This window comes from Aulonocara stuartgranti (assembly GCF_965226115.1).
Source record: "Aulonocara stuartgranti genome assembly, chromosome: 19".
Classification (NCBI taxonomy): domain Eukaryota; kingdom Metazoa; phylum Chordata; class Actinopteri; order Cichliformes; family Cichlidae; genus Aulonocara; species Aulonocara stuartgranti.
In genome coordinates, this window is record NC_138955.1 from 31923940 (window position 1) to 31947216 (window position 23277).

A 23277-nucleotide genomic window follows, 5' to 3' on the forward strand; every position below is an offset into this window, starting at 1 on the left:
AATGAACAGAGGATAGTGAGGGAATGTGGCTAAAGAAAACTACATCTATGAAACTACCCAAAGGTCCAGTTGGGCTGCAGGTTGGTTCCATTTAGATGAACAATGTCAAGAATCCAAATATTCAATACCAATTTATCCATGACTAATGGTATGAGAACCTGGGCTTGAAGTGAAGGGCTCCATGGGCTGCTGATGAAAGTAAATTCTCATTTGTGTGTTCATTAACATCTTACCATTGTCATCCAAAAAACAACAAAACTTTACAAATAAATTTGGTTTCTTTTGATTGCACCATATTCTGTTTGTGTGTTTGGCAACAACATTTTAAAATGTCTGTGAAGATTCTCAGTCATCCAGGTCATCGTAGTCAAAGGAGCTTGGAAAGAAAAGCGTCTGGACTTCTTTAAATTAACGTCTTCAAGTAACTTAAAGAAGTCCAGACGCTTTTCTTTGCAAGCTCCTTTGACAACATTTTAAAATGTATTTTCCTAACGCTTTGAACATGTACAGAGCACATTGATTCATTCTTCTGTGCATCACAGTGCAAACGTCCTCACTATTCCCACAGTGGTAAACAGATGATGGCTCGTGCAATTGTCTGTGATTTTGTGTGAAACTCATGAGAAATGGCTTTTGAGAGAAATCTTGATTTTATGACCCAGACTGTGCCAAAGGCATAACCACTTCCTCTTTCTTCTGCTTTGTCTGACAGGCACAAGAGGACTAAAACTCAGAGCAGGAGAAGGCGTGTGCAGATCACGCTGGCCGAGTCTCTCAGCCTGTGGAAACTCTACATGTATGAACTGTTTCTGTGGCTGAAAGGATCCATGACCATTCTGATGCCATTACTACACTGAGACATATTTGGATGTCAACCTTGTTTTAAATTCATCTTTTACCTCAAGTGTCCACTCATTAGTGTTCAGATAATGATTGTAACATCGTTATCTGTAATTTACTCAGTATGCTGTACATTGCATTTTCAGCAGGTCACTATTGTTGGGAATTTTATGACGTGAAAAAACATTCTCCTGTAGGTTCTGTAGTGCAGAGATGGATCCTACAACATGAGCTCCGAGACATCTGGAAACCTGAACTTTTAATTTTAGCTTAAAAATGAAATATCGCAGTTTATATTCGGTAGGGAATAACACATACAAAATACAAACGGATTAGTCATTAGTTAGTATTAATTAGTTGTTAAAGGTGCATTATCTAAAATTGATGGTCAATAGAGCAGGAAAAATAGTAACTCTTACCAACACCTGCTAAAACTCACCTGCAGATATCTACTGAGCAGCTAGCCTAAATGTTTGGCCAACAGCAAATTTGTGCTGTTATCTTTTTACATGGTGGCACATACCAAACATGACATCATCATGAGGGTGGGTGTGGCTTAGCAGGTAGAGCGGGTTTGTTTTTCAATGGGAAGGCTGATGGTTTGATCGCCTCTGAGAAGCACGTGAGACAGTATTTGTGACAGAGAACGTCACATAAATGTTGCTGTATTAACTTCTATTCCTCTTGTCTTCATTGCATACCTCCACCTCTGCAGGCTTTCTTCCACCTGCTCCCCCACTCTCACTACAGATAAAAGTTTTATCCACACACGTCATAGCCAGGAGGACTCCTGCCTGAGCTCATCTCTTTACCTGCCCATCACCATTGCAACCAACAGCTGATCCCTGGTGTAGTTCCACCCCCACCTTGATCCCATCTGTCACTCCTATGCACACCTCACCGCTGCCTTGCTGTTCTCATATATGTCCTGTGCAGCCCTCACCTGCTGCTCTGCCACTCCTAATTTCCTCATATAATATCCCAGTTCCTCTCTTGGAATGCTGTCAGGCTGTCAAACAGAATGAACCCGACAGACGGAAAAAGAAAACGAAGGAAACGAATCATGACCCCTGGATCATGTATAAAACGTTTACCGTTAGGGTCATATGATCCTCTCAATGATAAGAAAATGGTTTATATTTGAATGTCAATTTAATGTAAGTCTGATACAGATCAGTTACAGATTTCCTACATACAGTATACAGTAGTCTGCATCTATCCCTCAGTCACTCGTTCAATGAAAATCACCTCACACTGTCCTAAACTCATTATTTACAAATGTTCTTGGCAAGAATGTCAAAAGTGGACAACTAAATGATGTAAGTGACCATTCCCCATGTTTTATCACAAACTGGTACAATCCCATTAAAAAATAATTAGTCAAAAACATATTTTCTCTCTGAATCATAACTGCAGTAAAATCTTTGTAGATGATTTAAATGAAGCTTGCTGTCTATAATGACTCTTCTTAACAGATACTGTCCAAACAATAAAACACAACTCTTACCTCACACCTCAGTGTCTGTCCTCATACATGTCCTGCACCACCCTCACATATGTCTCTGCCACTCCTGACTTCCTAACGTAGTACCACAGTTACTTTCAGGCACCCTAGCATATGTTTTCTCTAGATTTCCTTCTGACCTTCTGTATACTTCTCTGTTAACAAAAGTCCACTACAGTCTCTCCTGGACCTTTTTATACCTCCACAGGTGTGTCATCGGACCATTTGCCTCCCACTCTGCTTCGTAGCTGCCCTCACGTTCTCCTTTCGAATCATCACTTCCTGATTCTCTCTCATGTTCTTCATTCATTAGTCCCTCAGCGTATTCCTTTTACTCCTCAACAGTGTGTTACAAAGATGAAACACACGTCTTAGTACTCTGCTGTCTATCCTTAGTCTTAACCCACGTCACATCATTACAGCTTCCTCTCTCTGCCTAGCCAATCAGTACATGTCCTTTTCTCTGTCCGGGATCACATATAACTCATACAACTATAAGCCTTTTCGTTTCCAGTTTATTTTGCTGTAAAACCTCGCTCTTTGCTGGACACCTGACATCCCGCCACTCCTGTCTGCTTTCTCCATTTCCCTGATTATTCCACTTCTCTTTGAGATACCTTTCTATACTTTCTCATTCCACCACAAGAGAGGTCTCCTTGTCTTCTTTCCTCTGTCCACGAGATACACTAAATACCTTCTTGACTGTTTCACTCACCACTTGGGCTTTACTTTCCCAGTCATCTGGTAACTCGTCCCTAAAACCCAGAACCTGTCTCAGCTCCTCCTGGATAATATTCTTCTTTCTTCAGTTACTGCCATTTAGTACTTACCTCTGCCTTCCCACACACCACCAGTATACCCTAACCCAGGGGTCGGCAACCTGCGGCTCTTTAGTCCTTACAGTGGGGCTCCGCGTGGTTTGGGAAAATAAATTAGAAGTATTTAGCTGAAGTGTATTTTATTTATGTTAGTTCTTTTTTAACTTGTAGTTCTAAATTGTTAGATTATTGTGATGTTGAAATACAAAAATACAATTATATTCTATTATTTCTTCATTGCTCAAAATAAGCGTCACACTCGCGGGAGCCGGCGTACTCGCCGAAACACCATTAATTTATCGAGACTTTCAACCCCAGGTTGGCCAGTTATGGATCTTCGGATCCACATTATGTCAGCAGCTCCACCGTGAACTACGTTAAAAACAAACAGCGCTCACGCCTCACAGACGACAGCTTACAGTCCTGCGTAAAGATGAAAGTGACTTCGTACAGCCCCGATTTGCAGACGCTGTGCGCAGAGGTTCAGGAGCAGAAGTCCCGTTGTAAACATATCACGGCAGACCTTGCCGTACGCACACAGCCGGCTGTAGCTTTGCAGCTCACAGCCCGACACACACCAACACAACAGCATAGATCGCACAGACGTTAAGGCGGCGAGGCGTGATTGCGGGTGCCGCTCAGGTGCGTCCGCCTCCCCTGCAGCGGCGCTGCAGACCACGCCCCGCCACACACATTAACCAGGTAAAATACATATTTAGAATTTTGTAAATATTTATTTTTCTTTCTTTTTTTTAGCAGCATAGAGCTTTTTTCCCAGTTATTTTTTAAAAGTCAGGTCAAGGCTCCAAAAGCACAAAGGCGATATAAGGGTGGCTCACAGCAGTTTTTGTTTGCTGGATCATTTTAGTTCAGCTGGGTGTCTTTGCTTTTGTTATATTTCTTTAAGAGTTAAAAATGTGTTAATTACTTAAATAAAATGTAATTTTCTCTGTAGCACTTCATGGATTTCATAAGCAACACACCTTAGTTGTTCACACAAAGCATAAAAGTAAAAAACAATATATACAGTGTTATCTTCATTTTAGATGTCAACAAGTATTTGCGGCTCCCAGTGTTTTCTTCTGCGTGGAAACCGGGTCCAAGTGGCTCTTTGGTGTTAAAGGTTGCAGACCCCTGGGCTAACCCATGTCTACCCAACATCTGCTCATAAACTCTGTCTACTAACATCTGCTCCAGTTACCAGTTACATCTGCCCTCCTTACCAGTCCCATAGTACATGTAAAGTCCCTACCTCCACACTCCTGCCTTCTTTCTCCCTGCCTCCAAGGTTTTCACCCTCTCCTCCTATGTTTGGGGCAACAGCACACAGTTTCCTTGGACAGCATGCTTGCCAACACACCGGAGGTTGTAGTTGTTAACCCAAGCTCTGACTGACCCGATACAGAAATCTCATTCTTGTTGATGTTTGATTTGGCAGAATCCCACTGCTGACACAACCCTCCCCTTTTATTTGGGCTTAGGACTGGAACCATATTTTACATACTGCACCTTTAAAACACACGGTGATTACTCTGGATGGCAGAGCTTCCAAATGAATGTAAGAATATTTAGCTCTCATTACCGGTCATGTTATGAAATTCAGTAGTCCTGATATTGAGACAGGAAGTATCATAAGCTGCCTTTTAACCCTGACTTGGCCAAGAGACTCATAACATTATTTCATAATTATCGTCAAATGTTTCGGTCTAAAATTTCAAAAAGGTCTGCTGGAGCGAAACAAACATGTAAAGGAAATGACGTCATAATAATAAAACAGTGAAGCAGCCAAGTGCCACATCTTTAAGCCTTTTTCAAAGTGCCACAGATACAAATGCTGTTTCAATGCTATGAGCCAACAAAGTGATGAAGGGTGCTGAGAACTAGAAGAACAACCTGTACGAAGCTCAGTCCTGACAGTATTTCTAACTCATTCCTGCTCCTCTACAAAATACCTCAAAGATGTTTCCATCAGATCACAGAGGTTTCTGCTGATGGTGAATGCATCTGATGGATAAATAGCTTATGATAGAATTATAGTATGTGACTGACCGTGTTTACCATTTCAGAGTACTGTTGATCTTAGGTCAAATACTAGGCACTCATCCCTTAAGCGCAGCAGTTTGTGTTACTGACTGTGAAGCTGTCTGAGCTGACAGATAACAGGTACAGCGATGACAGAGACTGAACTTTTCACACCATCTCTGAGCCTGAGTCCAGCTTCAGAGAAAGCTCGTTCCTGCCCCTTGTATCCACAGTCTCATTCCAAAGCTGGGTGAGGGTAGGGATGCAGACTGACTGGTAAATCAACAGCTTCAGTTCTGGAGAGCATCGCAAATTCACATAAAAATTATGATATTAGTATTTATTCATAATTTTTAAGAAACCAGACACTGGATGGTTTACAACAGACAGGAACTCCATTTCTGTTTCTGTGACATTCATGTCTTTTATTGTTTTATGCAGAAGTTTCGCTTCATCTTATTCAGTGGATGACTTTTGATTTATGAGGAGAAAATATTATTTTAGTGTTTGGCATAAAAAAAAACTGATGTTCATTAAAGTTTTTCTATTTTTATTGTCATCTTTACTTCTGGATCCAAGTCAAATAGAAAAGGCTTTGGGTGTAGTGGAAGTTCAATGACGTCTTCACAGTTCACCACCGTGTTAGAGCACACAGGCCACAGTGTTTGTACTTTGCACTTCTTAGAATTAGCATGTGCAAATAATGAGGAAATCCTACACATGTCTTTGAAACAGCTGGTACGACGGAGATTATCTGAGACTTTACTGATTCTTCTATGAAATGATCCAGCACTGACCCTTGTGCCATGGCTTGAAGTAATTATCATTTTAGGTAATGACTGCTTATTGTTATGTTATTATTCTTATCTATTGAGCATGGAGTGTTTATTTTATTTGTATTTTTTTATTTTTTTTTGTCCTGTTAAAAATTAAACGATTTTGTGTGTTTTGAAAACCAACCACTGCGTGTTTTGACTTTATTATTGAAATACAATAACCATGGTTAATAAAACGCAAAAGCCTTTACAAATTATTTCACTACAACAAAGAATGAAATGATCATAATGAATATCACGTTTGTTTGGAACGTTATAATTAGCAGGTGGACTGTTTTAAATCAAGACTGTTAACCTGGAAACTGGTCTTATTTTTTCTTTGGTTATATTTAGACTCAAAATATGTCTGATTGTAAAATTAAGGTTGCATCCAAAAAGTACACACTAATCAGAGGATGTTAAACTGTCACATCGAATGATGTTGATAAAGTTTTATTAACAAGATTTCCACTCAAAATTTTGTAGGCTGTAGCTCAGGAGCTAGCACGGTCAATTCCATAATTAGATCTACTGATTGGATGGTGGTAAATGGAACCTGGGGATTCAATTCCTGGGTGCCTCAGTCTGCATGCTAAAGTATCTTTGGGAAAGATACTGAACCCCAAGTTGTTGATGAGGCATGTTTTATAAAGTGCTTTGAGTGCTAAAGTAGAAACGGGCCATTTACCATTTACTCACTGATCAGTAACAAACTGTATAAAAAAATAACTTGAGTGTTACAAGCTAACTAAATGTAAAATGTAGTTGACTCCAGTTATCATATAAATATATATGATGGTACGTTTTTAAAAAAAGTTTATTTAACCATTCATTTTACGTTTTATTATTGGTGATTATTATTTATTTTGATAATTATCTCCGGCTGTTACTCTTAAATTGAGTCATATCATGTGCAGTTGCCACCAATCAAATGAAAATATAAAACACTATACCTGTATCTCACTAATCAGTGTTTTTGAAGGCCCGACACTGTGATTCCTGTTTCATTCCTTCTGTGCCACAGAATGTTGTTGTTACTGATAAATGGGTAACAGTCACACTTCATTATCTTGGACACCTACGCTGTAGTGTGTTTCCATTCATTTATGCAACAGTGTCTGAAATGGTTGATCTGATATCCTCGTGTTGGTGTTGTTCCCAGATCATCATACTAAATGTTGTTCCAGGATCAACATTGCAAGTGACCAATCAGAATGTTGTGACGTCATACTTTTGCGACTTCGGGAAAAACCGGCGTAAAACAAAAAACTGTACTTAAACTGCGTGAAACCGCCTCTGTCCGCCGATCAACAGACCCTGACCCTAACCCTAACCGTAACCCTTTAATAAACAGTAAGCAGAATTGATATTGTCCTTGCCTCATTGGAATTTCATAAATGCACGAATGGAATAACGTCACAACAATGTGATTGGTCACTTGCAATGTTGAACCTGGAACAACATTTTCATGATGGTCTGAGAACAACACCGACACGAGGATATCAGATCATCCGTCTGAAATAATCAGCTGGCACAAACAAACCAAACAATAAATAAACACCAAACTTTGGACAGGCAGAACACTTCACCTTCTACAGCTTTTTGAATGCTGTCCATATGTATTTAGGATTGGCGTGTGCTTAATGATGATGTCATGTTCAATGGGCTTCAGCTGAGTTCTGAGCAGACAGACTGCTCCTGCATTTATCTTTGTGCTTCCAGTGACACGGTCAGTGAATGGCAGCCATGCATAATCAATCCATCATTCGGTAAATTAAGTACTCTACTTCTTCCTAAGGGGAATTGGTATTGCAGCAGTGTAACAGACACTGAAGAACCCGTATGTTTGATGGATCTACTCTGTTTCTTTTTCTACCACACATTCATCTTTTTCATCAGGGGACTTTGACACAGGTAGAAATTCTTCATTACAGAACTCTAAAGGTTCAGTTTTGGAATATCACAAGACTAATTAGTGACAAATATGAGTTACTAAAGGTTGTATCTATGAAAATCTTCATCTAACCCCGCTGTTAGGTGATATGTTTGTGTTCCTCAAGCTTGAGTCCTCTACCAGGAGGTCCTGCACTGTAAGAAAATACATACATATTCAATAATCATCCAAACATCCAGAAATCCTGGACTGAAAGACAGCACAAAGGCACTAATCATGGCAGCACAGGAACAAGCTCTGAGCACAAGATCCATAGAGGCTGGGGTCTATCACACCAGGCAAGACCCCAGGTGCAGGCTGTGTAAAGATGCCCCAGAGACAATCCAGCACATAACTGCAGGGTGCAAGATGCTAGCAGGCAGGGCATACATGGAACGCCATAACCAAGTGGCCGGCATAGTGTACAGGAACATCTGTGCCGAATATGGCCTGGAAGTCCTGCGGTCAAAATGGGAGATGCCCCCAAGGGTGGTGGAGAATGACCAAGCTAAGATCCTGTGGGACTTCCAGATACAGACGGACAAAATGGTGGTGGCTAACCAACCGGACATAGTGGTGGTAGACAAACAGAAGAAGACGGCCGTAGTGATAGCGGTTCCAAATGACAGCAACATCAGGAACACCTTTTATAATTATGTATATATGTATATAATTACCCTAACCCTAATGGAAAAACAAGGTTCAAAATAAAATTGAAATATCGCAGACAGGTACAATTACACACATCTGCTGTAAACATGTCAATATTCCAGTGAGAAGAATTATAATTCGTTGTCCTTATGTCAATCAGGCAATTTGGTATTTAGGAACTGGTCCTCAAACTTCAGTGTTTCAGGTTGAGCTATCTGGGAAAACAAAAGTGAACATTTAACAAAAGCAAAGTTTAGTTGTGTGTAAAATATATATATTGTAAGGTTGTAGGCAAAGGAACAGGTCAAACCAGGACGACAGGGCCAGCCCACTGCAGTAAGCCCACTCATGACTTTCACAGTGTCAGCCTTTCAAGCTCCACCAAGTTCTGAGTGTCCTACAACATTAAGCTGTAATCAGTGTCATTATATAAACTGTATATAGTTAGCATATCACATCACTATACATGACAAAGGACATGTGGCTCCTAGCAGAGTATTAAAACCAACTAAAATAAAACCAATAGGTTTGATCATGTCACTGCTGGCATGTCTTCACAAAATAAATGAAACAAAAACACTTTGAGTATTTCTCTAATTTAGAAATTTACAGAGATATTTTGTTTTTGTGCAACCTGGACTTTATTTTTGTTTATCTGGTGATTGTGCATAATGATTCTGTATCTGACCTGTACAGACTACAAAGTGCGTCATCAGAGTCCCTCTAAGGTGATTCAAACTTTGTTTCCTCAGAGGCTGCATGAAATTCAAGGACACTGATACTGTGATGCATGTGTCTCATTTCTCTCTCTTCTGATCTGATGAGCACAATTAACAAGAGATTATGTTGAAATGGATATCCATGTGTGATTAAGCTAATAATAAAACAGCATAAATTTAATGAGACATGAAGAAAAGTATCTTCATGTAGTTACTGATAAATCATGTTAAAGTACAAGAGAAATGTAAGGAAATTATTTTAAAGTTTAAACTTTATTTTAGGCCGTGCTGCAGTGAGGTCACAGAGGGTATGTGGCTGGACATCAGGTGATTCTCTGCTCATTTTTCTTGTGCTGCATCACTGCGGCCACAGCACCAATCCGTCTGTCGATCTCCCGCTCCCTTCTCCCATCACTCGTGAACAAGACCCCGAGATACTTGAACTCCTCCACTTGGGGCAGGAACTCATCCCCGACCCGGAGTGGGCACTCCACCCTTTTCCGGCTGAGAACCATGGCCTCAGATTTGGAGGTGCTGATCCTCATTCCCGCTGCTTCACACTCGGCTGCGAACCGTTCCAGTGCGAGCGGGAGGCCCTCACCCGATGAAGCCAACAGAACCACATCATCTGCAAAAATCAGAGATGAGATTCTGAGGCCACCAAAGTGAAAGCCCTCCGCCACTTGGCTGCGCCTAGAAATCCTGTCCATAAAAATTATGAACAGAACCGGAGACAAAGGGCAGCCCTGGCGGAGCCCATCACCCACCGGGAACGAGTCCGACTTATTGCCGGCAATGCGAACCAAGCTCTTGCAACGGTTGTATAGGGATTGAATGGCCCGTAGCAATGGGCCAGACACCCCATACTCCTGCAGCATCTCCCACAGGACACCCCGAGGGACACGGTCGAATGCCTTCTCCAAGTCCACAAAACACATGTAGACTGGTTGGGCAAACTCCCATGCACCCTCAAGTATCCTGGAGAGGATAAAGAGCTGGTCCAGTGTTCCGCGACCAGGACGAAAACCGCATTGTTCCTCCTGTATCCGAGGTTCGACTAGCGGACGAACTCTCCTTTCCAGCACCCTGGCACAGACTTTCCCAGGGAGGCTGAGGAGTGTGATCCCCCTGTAGTTGGAACACACCCTCCGGTCTTCCTTCTTAAAGATGGGGACCACCACCCCGGTCTGCCAGTCCAGGGGTACTGCCCCTGATCTCGTAAATGGTAAATGGCCTGTATTTATATAGCGCTTTACTAGTCCCTAAGGACCCCAAAGCGCTTTACATATCCAGTCATCCACCCATTCACACACACATTCACACACGCAACATTGCAGAGGCGTGTCAACCAGGATAGCCCTACAACGTCCAGAGCCTTCAGGAACTCGGAGCGGACCTCATCAACACCAGGGGCTCTGCCACCAAGGAGTTATTTAACTGCCTCAGTGACCTCGCCCCCGGAAATTGGCGGGTCATTCCCCTCATCCCCAGACTCTGCTTCCTCCTCGGAAGACATGTCAGAGGGATTAAGGAGGTCCTCGAAGTATTCCTTCCACCGCCTGACAATTTTCTCAGTCGACGTCAGCAGCGCTCCGCCAGCGCTATACACAGTGCAGGTAGAGCACCGCTTTCCCCTCCTGAGACGCCTGACGGTTTGCCAGAATCTCTTCGAGGCAGTCCGAAAGTCTTTTTCCATGGCCTCTCCGAACTCCTCCCACACCCGAGTTTTTGCTTCAGCCACTGCCCGAGCCGCATTCCGCTTGGCCTGTCGGTACCTGTCAGCTGCCTCCGAAGTCCCACAGGCTAACCAAGCCCGATAGAACTCCTTCAGCCTGGTGGCTCCCTTCATCTCTGGTGTCCACCATTTGGTTTGGGGGTTACCACCATGGCAGGCACCACCCACCTTGCGGCTGCAGCTCAATGCAGCAGCTTCGGCAATGGAGGTGCTGAACATGGTCCATTCGGACTCAATGTCCCCAGTCTCCCTCGGAATGCTGTTGAAGCTCTGCCGGAGGTGTGCGTTGAAGATCTCACGGACTGGGGCCTCTGCTAGACGTTCCCAGCACACCCTCACTACGCATTTAGGTGCACCAGGTCTGTTCAGCGTCCTCCCCCGCCACCTGATCCAACTCACCACCAGGTGATGATCAGTTGACAGCTCAGCCCCTCTCTTTACCTGAGTGTCCAGAACATATAGTCGCAGGTCTGGTGATCAGGGAGGCTGTTCCTCCCAATCATGCCTCTCCAGGTCTCGCTGTCGTTACCCACGTGAGCATTGAAGTCTCCCAGTAGGACAACAGAGTCTCCAGGCGGAGCACCTTCCAACACCCCACCCAGCGACTCTAAGAAGGCTGGGTACTCTGAACTGCCACTCGGCGCATAAGCACAGATGACAGTCAGGACCCATTCCCCGACCCGAAGGCGCAGGGAACAAACCCTCTCGTCTACTGGGAAGAACCCCAACGTACAGGCAGCAAGCCGAGGGGATATTAGAATACCCACCCCAGCCCGCCGCCTCTCACCAGGGGCAACTCCAGACTGAGACAGAGTCTCCTTCCCCACCAGAGAGGTGACATTCCATGTCCCAATTGCCAGTCTTGGTAGCCGGGGATCAGTCCGCCAGGGCCTCCGCTTCTGGCCGCCGCCCGGCACACAATGCACCCGACCCCTATGGTGCCTCCTGCGGGTGGTGGACCTGCGGGAGGTTGGGCCCATGTCCCCTTTTCGGGTTGTGCCCACCAGACACTCACTCTCAGGCACCCTCCCCGCGCCTGGCTCCAGGACAGGCCCCGGTAACCCATCCTGGGCAGGGTGAACTGTTCCTTTGATGGCCTTCTCATAGGGGCTTTCTGAATCGCTCTTTGTCTGGTCCGTCACCCAGGACCAATTTGCCATGGGAGACCCTACCAAGTGGCCGAAGCCCCTGGAGAACATAGCCCCTGGGGTCCCTGGGACACACAAACCCCTCCACCATGATAAGGTAGCAATTTGCGGAGACGCTGCGTAATAGCCAGTTCACAAAAAGCCAGTTCACACCTTCTTGTATTGGAAGTGCCTGGTCGAGAGCCAACAACCTTGTAAACCTTCCCTTTCACTCCTGTTGCTATCCTGCCATAAATCACCCTGACACAGCCCACACTCTGTGACACAGAGTTTATGTCACACTACTTGGGCTGGTTTTACCTGCGTTCAGTTGCTGTGGTGTTGCCAGCCACCTCCAGCTCTTCCTTTCATATTATCTCTGACTTAATCAAATGTCATATCTGTTGTCACCTTAGATCATACACATAACTAAAGGTGGAATGATTAGTTATTTGACAAGATTTGTTTTTACTGTTTTGACCACCTTTACTGTTTTTGATCCCTCCACTGCAAACATGTCATGGTCTCATTTATATACAACAGACAACTGGATATAATTGTATAAGCTGAACCATCAGCTGACGTGTCCTTGCATTCAGCTGATCTCCCAAGACTGCATGACTGAACTAATGTTATATTGTTACAAGTTACAAGCTTTAAGCTACAAATAGTATCTCTCAGAGAGATGGGAGAAAATGTGAAGAGCCCAAAACAACCTAAGATGCTTGAACATGTTGAAAATAAAAAGTCAGAGCTACTTGATACACAGTTTTCCAAAAAAATCCAGTTGGCATAATGGTGCTATATTATATGTACTATATTTAACCCTTAACCCTAATATTGGTGGTGTTTGTGATACCTGCAGAACACCACTAAGGTATATCCACACAATTTCCTCACACTTTGAATTAACATGTGCTGTAAATGGATGACCTCTCATACTCCTTCAGAGCTCTTCCACCACGGGAGGGCTCGTCTCTGCTCTCTCTCCATGAAAGAAAGAGAGAGCTGCTCTTATTAGCATTGGCATCCCTGGGTGGCTCTGTGTGATAGAGATGGATGGTCCTCCTGTGGCAAGTATACGCACGCACGCACGCACGCACGCACGCACGCACGCACGCACGCACGCACGCACACACACACACACTATACAATATATCTAGTGCAGTCATGCTGGTCTTTATCTCTTACAGACAAACACACAAACACACTGGTCTGAGAAAACACTATAATGCTAAACCGTTGGGAGATGAGCACCTCTGCATCTTTTGTGTGATTTTGGGTGAATCTAGATTGACACATTTGGAGAAAATTTGTCCCCTGACATGTAGAGGAAATGCCAAAAAATCAACACACATTTGAATTCACCTCACAGGGCATTGCAAATGAGCACAGCCACTGGATGTTCAGTGTCTTGTCCAGAAACTGTTTCCCTTTTGACACTTTTACAGTTATGCAGTTTGGCTGGGTCAACTGCCCAGACAGACAAATTATCAGCAGACTGAGTAGTGAGTGTGTCTCTGAGACTGGCTGGTGCAGGGATTATACCCTGGGAAATGACAGGCTGATGTTCAGAGTGTGGCCTGAATTTCAGAGGAAAAGAATTTATATATATAAGTTAAAAGCCACTTGTTCCATCTTGTCTTTGTTTGGAGTCTTTAAAGAATAAAACAAACTGGTGTGATGTGCTGCATTTGCTGGTCCCTGGGGTTCCTTATCAGATTCTGGGAGGGCTGTGATGTTTGATGTCTGGCATGGTGGTGCAGAGGAAGCTTTATGCGTCAGATCTCCTGGTCGAGTGGGGACTTCCTGTGTTGAGTTTGCATGTTTTAACTGTACCTTTGTGGGTGTCTTCCAACTTCCTCCCACAGTCCAACGGATGCAAATTAAGCCAATGTGTGAATCAACGGGTATATCCCAAAAGGTGGATTCTGTTAATCTGGACGTTTTCAGTGCAAGAAATGTTTCATCACTCATCCAGGTGACTTCTTCAGTCTCACCTGACTGCAGGTTTCCAACCTTATAAACAGCACATTTGCACAATGACCAAAACTAGCACCACTGAAGGAACAATGGTTTCAGTCATTAACATTACTATAACATTATAATATATATAATATAATATATAATAATATATTATATATAATATGTATAAGACTGAGCTCATTTTAAATACTTAATATTGTGTTTAATGTCCAGCATCAGATTCTGTAATCATGCTGTAGTGGCTGTCCTGGGAGAATCACTGAAAGGTCTAGTATGTTAAAATAGTAATAGCAAAAAAATCATCTCAATTAAAAGGCTTGAGCAGTGTGTGACATGGTTAACTGCTAATATCTACATAGGAGATTAAAAATATTAATGAAAAATGAAGATGAAGTGTTGGCAAAATAGCTTAAACATATTAGATTCGCTCATTCTCATAGATGCTAATCTGAAAGTGCTGCTGAGCCTGCACCTAGTCAACCCGCCTGTTTTATTACAACAGACACAGTCTGAGCTGTAGTCCCCTCCATCACTGTCATGGATTTCCTTACTAATGTACTAAAGGACTTATTAACAACTTTTTTACACTCCATCTTCTCTACATGACACATGTTGGCCAAGATGAAACTTACCCGTTACAGTTCTGAATCACTTAAGGTCAGTTACTTGCTATTGCTAGCTCTGTTTCCATACAAGGTGAAGGTTGTAACTGATCTCAGGGCAGTGAAAGCAGCGCAGCTTGCCTCCTATGTTGCTCGCCCATCAGATTGTGGCCAGAATAGTGGTTTACCCACAATGCCCGTGCACAAACCACCAGCCTCTCAGCTTTCCCAGCTGCAGTCATTGTTAACAGGAGACAGACCCGCCCTCAGACACAGAGAGAGCTACACAATGACTATATAAAAGATGAGGCTACCCTTCCTCCCATTGTACAAACTTAGAGCCAAAACTTCCTGTTTGTTAAATTATTAGGTACATTAGTATGGCGTTATTTTTGTGCCACTATTCTGAGCACACGTAAAACAAATTTGAGCGCACGTGAAAAAAGTTTGCAGGTACAAGTGTTGTATTTTGAGGAGAAGTTTATTTTGAGCAAAGAAAAGCTGAATTTGAGTGAACAAAATTCATTCCTGTGTGCAAAAACTGTATTTCAGTGTTTGCTGTTATCCACACTCACACACAATAACAGCCCCTCTCACTCAGTTTTTGCATTTGCGCAGCTCCGAAAACGTTAGAGCACTTATGCAAATATGTGATGTCTTGATGAATCGAGCAGGTATTTGAAGTTTACACAGAAACATTCTCACATGAAAATATCTTAAAAGTTTATTTTGTGACCCAGAAAGAGTAATATTTCAAACCCTGCCACTCTGTGTTCCTCCACCACTGCCTCGTTTGAGTTTTGGACGAAATGGATTCTGGGATATTGCATTTCATCATTTTGAGCTGATTGGAGACCAGAACAGCCAATCAGAAAGAGTTGAGCGTGCACGGGCAGAAATGTTGAGAGCGCGAACAACACTTTGCGAGCGAGCGCAAGTGCAAAAACTGAGCGAGAGGGGCTGCTGTTGTGTGTGTGTGTGGATAATAGCAAACACTGAAATACATTTTTTGCACGCAGGAATGAATTTTGTTCACTCAAATTCAGCTTTTATTCGCTCAAAATACATTTCTCCTCAAAATACAACACTTGCACCTGCAAACTTTTTTTACGTGCGCTCAAATTTTTTTTTACGTGCGCTCAGAATAGTGGCACAAAAATAACGCCATACATTAGCCTCTAGCATATGCACTGTGTTAAACATAATGATGCTCTATTCAGTCCTGCAGAAAATTATACACATTTTGCATAAATATGTAGGAATGACTCTAAATAAACTCAAACAGCACACACTATTAGAAAAACACTGACACAATTCTAGATGAGTTTTTAGTTCAACATGCAAGAAAAAACGTTTGACCTTTATCAAGTTCTATTTACTGCTGTCAGAGAAATGTCATGTTTTCTTCATGCAGCGGACGACATTCAGTTACAGAAGCAGGTCTGAGATCAGAAGCCAACACTAAACTGAGCTACTGTTTATTTTCCTTTATGAATGGAACTGAACTGAATTGAACCAAACCTTTGTTCAGACCTCTTCAGTTAGTTGGACCTCATTAGATAGAGGGGTAAAGACTCCACAAGGCCCAGTATAGGTTTCAGATTTCAGTGGCTCACACTCTGGTTTCAAACACACTCTACAATAAACCTTCACTAACTAGTGGATTATGTGGTGGCCATTTCAATCCTTTCTATACAGTCTGTGGTCAAAGTAAGCTCACGTTCAACTGAACTACAGCTAAATGAATCAGTGGGTCATTGCTGGTATGGATTCCAAAATAAAAAATAAAAAATAAAGTGTGCGTATGTATGTACATATTGTCATGGTCCTGCGACCATGACTCAGTGACTTTATGTTTATGTACTTATTGTTATTACTTTCATTATTATTCATGGTTGTTTTGGGATGGTTTGTGTTTGGGATTTTAGACACTGGGTTCTGGGTTTGTGCTCCCTCTGTTGGTCCCTGGTGTTAGTGTTCCCCTGTCTCGTCAGGTTAATCAGGTCCAGCTGTTTCCCCCATCTGTGTGTGATTTCCCAGTGTCTCTTTGTGTATTTATAGCGTGTGATTTCCTCTGCTCCTCGTCGCGTCGTCTGTGTTCCTACCTGGTGTAATCCTCTGCGTGTTCTCCCTGCTGTTCTCCCTTCATGTTCAGGTTTGCCACTCCTCTGTGTAGTTTATCCCAGTTTAGTTTCGTCCTTAGTTCTGTTTGCCATCTCCACTTTGTGTTTGTTATTAACAATAAATCACCCTCACATCTGAATAAGTGCTGCGTTTTGGGTCCTCCTTCCACTCTCCACACGGCCGCTGCCCCGGACCGTGACAGTACGACGCGACCACAACATGGACCCAGCAGCGCTTAACCCGTCCAGGGAGCTACGGGAAAATCTAATCGATGCCACACAGGAGCTGATCGACCTGTGGCTGGAAAGCCCGGGTGGCACGTCCCAGCGCGCTATAGAGAGGCGGCTACAGCGTCTGGTGACCGGTCTCCCATGGCTTCTGGGCTCGCTTTGTTCGTGGGAGCGGGAGTTCCTCCTTTTGGACCTCGGACTTCACCCCCCGTCTGCTTTTACTTTCGAGCAGCCCGAGGCGGTGAGCGAGCGACATGTTCTGGCTTCCCCAGTTTCCGGGACTTTGTTTTCTGGGGCGATTCAGAGCGGGATGGGAGACTGTATGGATCGCTTACCCACCTTCGTGGTGACTGATCCTTCCCAAGTGGGCGTGTACAGACCCTCTGCAAGACTAACAGACTGTGTCTCTGCCACCCCTTCTGAGCCAGGACTTTATCGCCATTCTCCGGCTCAGTTCAGTGCTCGGCCACAAGCTCCCCAGTCAGTAGCTCAGCCGTTAGCCTCCCTGGGGGCGCAATTGCCTGTTCTGCCGCCGCTCCAGTTAGCCACTCAGCCGCCACCATCACCGCTAGCATCGCTACAACCCACGGTTCCGGTAATAGCTGAATCACAGTTTTCACACTGTTTTTCCACCGCTGTTTCTAGGCAGGGAGATGAACTGTTACATTACGGACCTGTTCCTCAACAGCTGGCAACATTAGTGACTGTTACTCACTCCGGGGCTTCCCCAGAGGCGGGGTTACTACCCTCAGCTTACTCTGGACCCCTGGTGGCCAAGATGCCAGCTGTGAACTGCACCGGGCTGTCACTGCCTGAGCAGGGTCAGTGCTCTGCGCAGCTGCAGCCCTCCTTATGTGTGCCAGAGGCCCACGTGCCTACTGGTTTTGTTTCACATGTGCCAGAGGCCCACGTGCCTACTGGTTTTGTTTCATGTGTGCCGGAAGCCCGCGTGCCTACTGGTCTTGTTTCGTGTGTGCCGGGGGCTGCGGTGCCCACTGGTTCTGCGGCTGTTTTCACTGGGGGGCCCGAGGAGCCTGTCCAGCCTCCTGTTTCGCCTGCTGGGGGGCCCGAGGAGCCCGTCCAGCCTCCTGTTTCGCCTGCTGGGGGGCCCGAGGATCCCGTCCGGCCTCCTGCTTCTTCGGCTGGGGGGCCCGAGGAGCTCGTCCAGCCTCATGCCACACCTGCTGCCATGTCGGCTGGGGGGCCCGAGGATCCCGTCCGGCCACCTGCGGCTGCTTCTCCACCTGCGGCTGCTTCTCCACCTGTGGCTGCAGCGCCGCCTCCTGCAGTACCATCACCTGCAGCGCTACCACCTGCTTCTGCCACGCCTCAGCCTGAAGCTTCAGCCTCGCCTGGTTCTGGTCCAGCTTCATCCTCACCTGGCCCAGCTTCAGCTTCAGCGTCTGCTTCGCCTAGCCCAGCTTCAGCTACAGCTTCATCCACGCCTGGCCCGGCTTCATCCACGCCTGGCCCGGCTTCATCCACGCCTGGCCCGGCTTCATCCTCGCCTGATTCTGGTCCGGCTTCATCCTCGCCTGATTCTGGTCCGGCTTCATCCTCACCTGGCCCAGCTTCAGCTACAGCGTCAGCTTCGCCTGGCCCAGCTTCAGCTGCAGCTTCTTCATCGCCTGGCCCGGTTTCATCTTCGCCTGGCCCGGTTTCATCTTCGCCTGGCCCGGTTTCATCTTCGCCTGGCCCGGCTTCATCTTCGTCTGGCCCGGCTTCATCTTCATCTTCGTCTGGTCCATCATCAGCATCTTCATCTTCGTCTGGTCCATCATCAGCATCTTCAGCATCGTCTGGTCCATCATCAGCATCTTCAGCATCGTCTGGTCCAGCCTCCGTGTCTGCATCCTCGTCTGGTCCAGCCTCCGTGTCTGCATCCTCGCCTGGTCCAGCCTCCGTGTCTGCATCCTCGCCTGGTCCAGCCTCCGTGTCTGCATCATCATCTCCGCCTGCTGCGGTCCCGGCTTCCGTGCCCTCGGCCTCGCCTGGCCCAGCCTCGTTTGGGTCTGGAGCTAAACGGCCGTTTTCTGGACCGCTGGCTAGGCTACTGGCCGAGCGCCGTCGCCTGACTGGCCGCCGTTGCCTTCCGCACGGCCGGCCCCCGGACCGCCATCGCCTGAGTGGCCGCCGTTGCCTTCCGCACGGCCGGCCCCCGGACCGCCATCGCCTGTGTGGCCGCCGCTGCCTTCCGCACGGCCGGCCTCCTGAACTCTTTACGCGCCGCCGTTGCCTTCCGCACGGCCGGCCTCCTGAACTCTTTACGCGCCGCCGCTGCCTTCTTCGTGGACGGCCTCCTGAACTGTGCTTTGGACTCTGCTCCCCTGTGGGTTTTGTGTTCATCTTTGTTTTGGGACTCTGGGGCCTCCGTCCGTGGTCGTGGTCCGGTCCCTCCGTCCTGGGCCCCCTGCCGCCCGCCCGGATCTGGTGGTGTGTTTCTGTGGCTGTCGGGGGCCAGCCCTTGAGGGGGGGGGGGGGTACTGTCATGGTCCTGCGACCATGACTCAGTGACTTTATGTTTATGTACTTATTGTTATTACTTTCATTATTATTCATGGTTGTTTTGGGATGGTTTGTGTTTGGGATTTTAGACACTGGGTTCTGGGTTTGTGCTCCCTCTGTTGGTCCCTGGTGTTAGTGTTCCCCTGTCTCGTCAGGTTAATCAGGTCCAGCTGTTTCCCCCATCTGTGTGTGATTTCCCAGTGTCTCTTTGTGTATTTATAGCGTGTGATTTCCTCTGCTCCTCGTCGCGTCGTCTGTGTTCCTACCTGGTGTAATCCTCTGCGTGTTCTCCCTGCTGTTCTCCCTTCATGTTCAGGTTTGCCACTCCTCTGTGTAGTTTATCCCAGTTTAGTTTCGTCCTTAGTTCTGTTTGCCATCTCCACTTTGTGTTTGTTATTAACAATAAATCACCCTCACATCTGAATAAGTGCTGCGTTTTGGGTCCTCCTTCCACTCTCCACACGGCCGCTGCCCCGGACCGTGACACATATATGTACTTGTGTGTGTAGATATATATGTATGTATATGTATGTGTGTCTGTTACTTGTAGTTATTACTGCCTGTTACCTGTGGTAATGCAATTTATAATTTATATATTCTGTATTCAGTTATGAAGGCTCTAATTGTTGGTTGCGAGCTGCCGCTTAGATGCTTGTATCTGCCCGGGGCTGTTGATGGGTCTGTATGCAATGATGGGCATAGCTGCGGGAAGTTTATTGTTTTTTTTGTTTGTTGATGAGTGAGTATAGGGGTGGGATTTAATAAGTTTTCTTCGTCCCACTCCTTTTTCAGGCAAGTTTTGTTTTTTGTTTTGTGTATTTTATGTTCAATATAGGTATTTGTTGTGCCTGAAAATGAATAAATAAATGAAATGAAATGAATGAAATTATACTGTGAGTGATGTTGTGCATAAGTGAGATCATCATCTTCATCAACAAACAATGACCCAATGCACTGATAATGAATTTGGTTTCAACAAATCACATTAAGTATGAAAGAAAAAAGAATAAAACTTCTTATATCTTGACAGATCACCATCACGTGTCTGGTAGAGATTTTTTCTGGCTTCTTTAAGTCAGACTCTGTTAGGCTCTCAAGGCCACCGTAAACCCAACCCCAACTTTGTGGCTCTGGCCTGCTCTGCATCATAGGCCAAAGCAATATCATTATTCCTCTTCAGGATAATAAATAAGGTGTCACTATCCATTGGCCCACACTGTTCACAGCACAGCAGCACAGACCACACTCTGTCTCAATAGCCGCTGATGTAAAACAGGGTTACAGGGTAAGTGTTTTTTTCTTCCCTCCCATCTGTCTCCTTCTGGCTTTCTTCTGTTGAGTCACCTGACAGAAAGTTCACTCACTGAAGCCTCTTGGTAATGTCTTCTTAGTTACATTGAGGCTGATATTTTCTTCTTATTAAAAATCCAATATGCCTTTCACTGTGGTCCTCCCTCAGCATGACATATGCGATGGAGTTTGTTTGATTTGAAATTTATGGTAGAATTAATCAATGTGACGTTTCCTGTCTATTGGAGGAACCTGGCTGAATTGAGTCCAGCACTGTACTTTACCTCACTTTCACTCATCCATTTAGAAAAGCTTTCATCAGTGTGCACTCGACAAAAGTAGTGGCCCACCTAGACATTTACCTGTAAGAACTACTCTCCACTGGAGACCAGTGCCATTGAGCTGTTGGTACACAGTTTCTATAATTATGTCGATGCTAGAGGAGGTTTGGAGCTCTGCAGTTATTGAGTCAGCGGAGTGTTGGAGTCTTACACACAATGCCCGGCCCACTCAGCAGCCCTGCTCTGTAACTTTACATCGGCTGCCACTTTGTGGCTGAGTTGCTGTGATTCCTAAACACTTCCACTTTGCAACAAGACCAGTTGATCAATATCAGGAAAGCAGAACATTTCTCAAACTGAATTGTTGCAAGGGTGCATCCTATGCAGCACTGCAGCTGGGGTGAGAGGGGATTTTTTAATACATATAAAATTCCCCACTTGCCCTGAGGGCGGTATTTATGCTTCAAGTTTGGGCTCTCTTTCAGAGTTCTGGGAGCTTCAGGATCCTGTGCAGTATCTTTCCTGTTCCTACGACTGCGCTCTTCTGGACAGAGATTTCTGATATTTGGCCAGGGCCTGCTGGAGCCACTTGCCCAGCTTGGGGATCACTCCCAGTGTTCCCCACAGAGGAGCTCTTCTCTGAGCCCTTGGTATGTCTCCAGCTTCTTATGTTCCTTTTTCCTGATGTAGGTAGGGTAGGGACGTAGATCAACCGGTAAATTGAGACCTTCGCTTTTACACTCAGCTCCCTCTTCACCACGACGGACCGGTGCAGCGTCCGCATCACTGCAGGTGCAGCACCAGTCCGTCTGTTGATCTCCCGCTCCCTTCTCCCATCACTCGTGAACAAGACCCCGAGATACTTGAACTCCTCCACTTGGGGCAGGAACTCATCCCCGACCCGGAGTGGGCACTCCATCCTTTTCCGGCTGAGAACCATGGCCTCAGATTTGGAGGTGCTGATCCTCATTCCCGCTGCTTCACACTCGGCTGCGAACCGTTCCAGTGCGAGCTGGAGGCCCTCACCCGATGAAGCCAACAGAACCACATCATCCGCAAAAAGCAGAGACGAGATTCTGAGGCCACCAAAGTGAAAGCCCCCCGCCACTTGGCTGCACCTAGAAATCCTGTCCATAAAAATTATGAACAGAATCGGTGACAAAGGGCAGCCCTGGCGGAGCCCATCACCCACCGGGAACGAGTCCGCCTTATTGCCGGCAATGCGAACCAAGCTCCTGCAACGGTTGTATAGGGATCGAATGGCCCGTAGCAGTGGGCCAGACACCCCATACTCCTGCAGCACCTCCCACAGGACATCCCGAGGGACACGGTTGAATGCCTTCTCCAAGTCCACAAAACACATGTAGACTGGTTGGGCAAACTCCCATGCATCCTCAAGTATCCTTGAGAGGATGAAGAGCTGGTCCAGTGTTCCATGACCAGGACGAAAACCGCATTGTTCCTCCTGTATCTGAGGTTCGACTAGTGGACGAACTCTCCTTTCCAGCACCCTGGCATAGACTTTCCCAGGGGTACTGCCCCTGATCTCCACGCAACATTGTAGAGACGTGTCAACCAGGATAGCCCCACAACGTCCAGAGCCTTCAGGAACTCGGAGCGGACCTCATCAACACCAGGGGCTCTGCCACCAAGGAGTTGTTTAACTGCCTCAGTGACCTCGCCCCCGGAAATTGGCGGGTCATTCCCCTCATCCCCAGACTCTGCTTCCTCCTCGGAAGACGTGTCAGTGGGATTAAGGAGGTCCTCGAAGTATTCCTTCCACCGCCTGACAATTTTCTCAGTCGATGTCAGCAGCGCTCCACCAGCGCTATACACAGTGCAGGTAGAGCACCACTTTCCCCTCCTGAAACGCCTGACGGTTTGCCAGAATCTCTTTGAGGCAGTCCGAAAGTCTTTTTCCATGGCCTCTCCGAACTCCTCCCACACCCGAGTTTTTGCTTCAGCCACTGCCCGAGCCACATTCCGCTTGGCCTATCGATACCTGTCGGCTGCCTCCGGAGTCCCACAGGCTAACCAAGCCTGATAGGACTCCTTCTTCAGCCTGGTGGCTCCCTTCACCTCTGGTGTCCACCAT

At 45.9% G+C, this 23277-nt stretch overlaps 1 protein-coding gene and 1 long non-coding RNA gene across 4 annotated transcripts in view; one reads left to right on the plus strand and one right to left on the minus strand.

The window, feature by feature from the left end:
• Positions 1-6139, plus strand: part of adck1 (aarF domain containing kinase 1) — an 88389-nt gene extending 82250 nt beyond the window's left edge. For 2 of the 3 annotated variants that reach the window (XM_082515764.1, XM_082515763.1), the window contains 2 exons: positions 713-796; positions 1556-6139. In XM_082515764.1, coding sequence (XP_082371890.1) covers positions 713-796; positions 1556-1682 — 211 coding nt within the window. In that variant the 3' untranslated portion in view covers positions 1683-6139. Of the gene's footprint in view, positions 1-712 lie in introns of all 3 variants that reach the window. The other variant, XM_082515765.1, reaches the window with a different exon arrangement.
• Positions 1-23277, minus strand: part of LOC309695275 — a 158412-nt gene that overhangs the window by 68519 nt on the left and 66616 nt on the right. The window lies entirely within an intron of this gene.